This window comes from Oncorhynchus kisutch, linkage group LG15 (genome assembly GCF_002021735.2).
Source record: "Oncorhynchus kisutch isolate 150728-3 linkage group LG15, Okis_V2, whole genome shotgun sequence".
NCBI lineage: Eukaryota > Metazoa > Chordata > Actinopteri > Salmoniformes > Salmonidae > Oncorhynchus > Oncorhynchus kisutch.
Window position 1 is genome coordinate 10,186,500 of NC_034188.2, and position 4,880 is coordinate 10,191,379.

At 41.8% G+C, this 4,880-nt stretch overlaps 1 protein-coding gene across 1 annotated transcript in view; it reads right to left on the reverse strand.

Annotated features, from left to right (window-relative positions):
- Positions 1 to 334: 334 nt before the first annotated feature.
- LOC116353675 (probable phospholipid-transporting ATPase VB) overlaps positions 335 to 4,880 on the reverse strand; it is a 42,838-nt gene continuing 38,292 nt past the window's right edge. The window contains 6 exon segments of the mRNA XM_031791339.1: positions 335 to 389; positions 532 to 644; positions 719 to 844; positions 1,445 to 1,521; positions 2,288 to 2,507; positions 3,037 to 3,075. Coding sequence (XP_031647199.1) covers positions 335 to 389; positions 532 to 644; positions 719 to 844; positions 1,445 to 1,521; positions 2,288 to 2,507; positions 3,037 to 3,075 — 630 coding nt within the window.

A 4,880-nucleotide genomic window follows, 5' to 3' on the forward strand; every position in this document is an offset into this window, starting at 1 on the left:
ATGACATTGTAATAAATATAATTCATTCTTCATTGCTCCTGTGTGTGATGTACTAAAGGTTCCCCTTGGATCCCCCAGGTTCTCCCAGAATCGCCCAGGTTCTTCCAGAATCGCCCAGAATCGCCCAGGTTCTTCCAGAATCGCCCAGGTTCTCACAGAATCGCCCAGGTTCTCACAGAATCGCCCAGGTTTTCCCAGGATCCCCAAAGTTCTTCCAGGATCCCCCAGGTTCCCCCAGGTTCTCCCAGAATCGCCCAGGTTTTCCCAGGATCCCCCAGGTTCTCAAGACAGAAAGGGGTTCAGAGATCTCTTGGTGATGACGTTCATCATGATGTCACTTTCTGTGATGTCTCAACTCGTTGTTGTTGGAGTTCAAACCGGACTGTGCTCTGAGGAGAAGGGTCCCAAGGTGGATGATGGTGAGGCAGAGGTGACTTTGATTGCCCAGAGAAGGCTCCTGTTTCTGGGTCTATTCTGGCGCCCACCCCCCATGGGCTCTCTCCCCTGAGCCCCCTCCACTCCCTGATCCACCGTTCCTTGGTGGTGGGGTCCAGTCGCTCCAGATGCCTAGCCTGTACAAACCAAACCAGACTTTGATAGAAGGCGTCCAGCATGGTGATCCAAAATGTAAAGTGATTATATCCCTGAAATCAGAGACACACAAGTGTTTAGATTGGTGTGATGCATTGGTGGTGGATGGACGGGGTGAAATACCCACCACATTCTTGTAGAAAAAGTAGATGGCCATGTTAGGCAGTCTGCTGTAACACCAGTGACCGTGGACCAGGAGAAGCTTCTTCATGTGTTTAAAACAGGAGATGGGGAAGTCACTGGCCATGACAGCCTGCAGACAGAAGATAAACAGAAAAACATCATTGTATTTTTAAATTAAATGTAAAAATTTGTTAAGGACTCTTGGAAGATTAGTCCAAATGAGGACTAGAATGTATCCAAATGAAATCTAAATCAAATCAAACACACACAGCTCCTTCAACATGTGTTTGGTTGAGTTTAGAAGGACAGAGAATCAAACACACACAGCTCCTTCAACACATGTTTGGTTGAGTTTAGAAGGACAGAGAATCAAACGCACACAGCTACTTCAACACGTGTTTGGTTGAGTTTAGAAGGACAGAGAATCAAACGCACACAGCTCCTTCAACACGTGTTTGGTTGAGTTTAGAAGGACAGAGAATCAAACGCACACAGCTCCTTCAACACGTGTTTGGTTGAGTTTAGAAGGACAGAGAATCAAACACACACAGCTCCTTCAACACGTGTTTGGTTGAGTTTTGAAGGACAGAGAATCAAAATCTTTCATATCCTGGTCCCAGATGTGTTTGTGCTGTCTTCTCAAATCTTCTGGTCATTGTCAAGACAGCACAAACTGATCTGGGACCAGGCTATGTCAGAGAATCTTCAGAGTAAAAGCCCTGACACAAACCTGCATGCCCTCCTGTCCCGATATACCGTCGCCGACATCAGCTGCTTGGATCATGTTCACGTCATTCGCACCGTCTCCTGAAGTATTCCAGAGGCCATAGACAGAAAGGATCAGCTTAGATTGACTTTAAAACCACAACACCATAGACAGAAAGGATCAGCTTAGATTGACTTTAAAACCACAACACCATAGACAGAAAGGATCAGCTTAGATTGACTTTAAAACCACAACACCATAGACAGAAAGGATCAGCTTAGATTGACTTTAAAACCACAACACCATAGACAGAAAGGATCAACTTAGATTGACTTTAAAACCACAACACCATAGACAGAAAGGATCAGCTTAGATTGACTTTAAAACCACAACACCATAGACAGAAAGGATCAGCTTAGATTGACTTTAAAACCACAACACCATAAACAGAAAGGATCAGCTTAGATTGACTTTAAATCCACAACACCATAGACAGAAAGGATCAACTTAGATTGACTTTAAAACCACAACACCATAGACAGAAAGGATCAACTTAGATTGACTTTAAAACCACAAAAGTATAGACAGAAAGGATCAGCTTAGATTGACTTTAAAACCACAACACCATAGACAGAAAGGATCAGCTTAGATTGACTTTAAAACCACAACACCATAGACAGAAAGGATCAGCTATACTTAGATTGACTTTAAAACCACAACACCATAGACACTAAAGGGGATATCTACAGACATTCTAAACCCTTCCCAAACCTAAGACATTCCATTTGGTCACAGAACTGTTTAAGTTTACAATAGATTACACTTTCTTATTGACTTCTCATGGATCCATCCTGGGGATCTCTTTACCTATAGCCAGGGTCATGACCTTCAGTCTCTCCCTAACCACCTTAACCACGGTGCTATTCTGTAAAGGCGTGACCCTGCAGCATAGCACAGAGCGGCAGCACCGAGCTAGCTCCACGAACCGCTCCACCAGATCTGACTTCAGAGCCATGCCCAGGGTATGCCCATCAATCACCAGGCCGTTGGAGGGGCTGTGGTCCCCGGCAGCTCCTGGACCTCCATACTACTCCATACATACTCCATACATACTCCATACATACTCCATACCTACTCCATACATACTCCATACTACTCCATACTACTCCATACCTACTCCATACATACTCCATACATACTCCATACCTACTCCATACATACTCCATACATACTCCATACCTGCTCCATACCTACTTGTTACATACTCCATACATACTCCATGCTACTCCATACCTAATCCATACCTACTCCATACATACTCCATACTACTCCATACATACTCTATACCTACTCCATACATACTCCGTACTACTCCATACATACTCCATACATACTCCACACCTACTCCATACATACTCCATACTACTCCATACATACTCCAAAACTACTCCATACATACTCCATACATACTCCATACCTACTCCATACCTACTCCATACCTACTCCATACATACTCCATACATACTCCATACATACTCCGTACTACTCCATACCTACTCCATACCTACTCCATACATACTCCATACATACCTCATACATACTCCATACTACCTCACCTCTTCAAGAGTACAGTCCAGTGTGGACGTATACACCGCCTGGAAAACACATTATACACATTAGTTGGCTGTTATTTGTTGGCTGTTATTTTTTGGCTGGCTGTTATTTGTTGGCTGTTATTTGTAGGCTGTTATTTGTAGGCTGTTATTTGTAGGTTGGCTGTTATTTGTTGGCTGTTATTTGTAGGTTGGCTGTTATTTGTTGGCTGTTATTTGTAGGTTGGCTGTTATTTGTTGGCTGTTATTTGTTGGCTGTTATTTGTTGGCTGTTATTTGTAGGTTGGCTGTTATTTGTAGGTTGGCTGTTATTTGTTGGCTGGCTGTTATTTGTTGGCTGTTATTTGTTGGCTGTTATTTGTTGGCTGGCTGTTATTTGTTGGCTGTTATTTGTAGGCTGTTATTTGTAGGTTGGCTGTTATTTGTAGGTTTTCTGTTATTTGTTGGCTGTTATTTGTAGGTTGGCTGTTATTTGTTGGCTGTTATTTGTAGGTTTTCTGTTATTTGTTGGCTGTTATTTGTAGGTTTTCTGTTATTTGTTGGCTGTTATTTGTAGGTTTTCTGTTATTTGTTGGCTGTTATTTGTAGGTTGGCTGTTATTTGTTGGCTGTTATTTGTAGGCTGGCTGTTATTTGTTGGCTGGCTGTTATTTGTTGGCTGTTATTTGTAGGCTGTTATTTGTAGGTTGTTATTTGTAGGTTTTCTGTTATTTGTTGGCTGGCTGTTATTTGTAGGTTGTTATTTGTAGGTTTTCTGTTATTTGTTGGCTGTTATTTGTAGGCTGTTATTTGTAGGTTTTCTGTTATTTGTTGGCTGTTATTTGTAGGTTTTCTGTTATTTGTTGGCTGGCTGTTATTTGTTGGCTGTTATTTGTAGGTTTTCTGTTATTTGTTGGCTGCTATTTGTAGGTTGGCTGTTATTTGTAGGTTTTCTGTTATTTGTAGGTTTTCTGTTATTTGTAGGTTTTCTGTTATTTGTAGGCTGCAATTCATTTCAGAAAGTTACTCCCTTCTTTAGGAGGGAATGAAATGCAGCCATAGAAGTTTCTCTGTTGTTGTCGTTTAGGGTGGAGTTCTAAGCAGTTGTATCACATCATTTATTATTAATGTCAGAGAGGGGAGAAGTCAAGTCACAGTGCCGTGTGGTTTGTGACCTCAGACCAGCATCAATTACAAGGACAGTGTGCTTCCATGACATTCGAGATCTCTGGCTGTGAATGACTGGAGGAGCCTGTTTATAGTGACTGGAGAGTCTTCTACTAGCCTTGAGGACGCAGACGTGGTGAAAATATTGAGGTGATATTCTGCCCACACTGAACTATGTTAGATATGGTAGGGGTTGAATACCATGGAAGTTCTGGAAATTGGTTAGTCATTGTATTACAGTGTATTACGGTGGTTTAGATTGTTCATTACAAAACATATGCTACTCCCAGGTCTGTTCATAAGAAATGGCTGTTTATTTCCTACGAGGGTTGAATATGATAACTGTGATCATGCCTTGGAACTGTATTGGTGTATTACACCGTTGATTAGATCTGTAAGCAGGTTTAATATTGTTCTAGGGGGTAATTCCTCCTGAAAGCAGGTTTAATATTGTTCTAGGGGGTAATTCCCCCTGAAAACAGGTTTAATATTGTTCTAGGGGGTAATTCCCCCTGAAAATAGGTTTAATATTGTTCTAGGGGGTAATTCCTCCTGAAAGCAGGTGTAATATTGTTCTAGGGGGTAATTCCTCCTGTAAGCAGGTTTAATATTGTTCTAGGGGGTAATTCCTCCAGTAAACAGGTTTAATATTGTTCTAGGGGGTAATTCCTCCCATCCATCATCAATATGTTGCCCCACCTG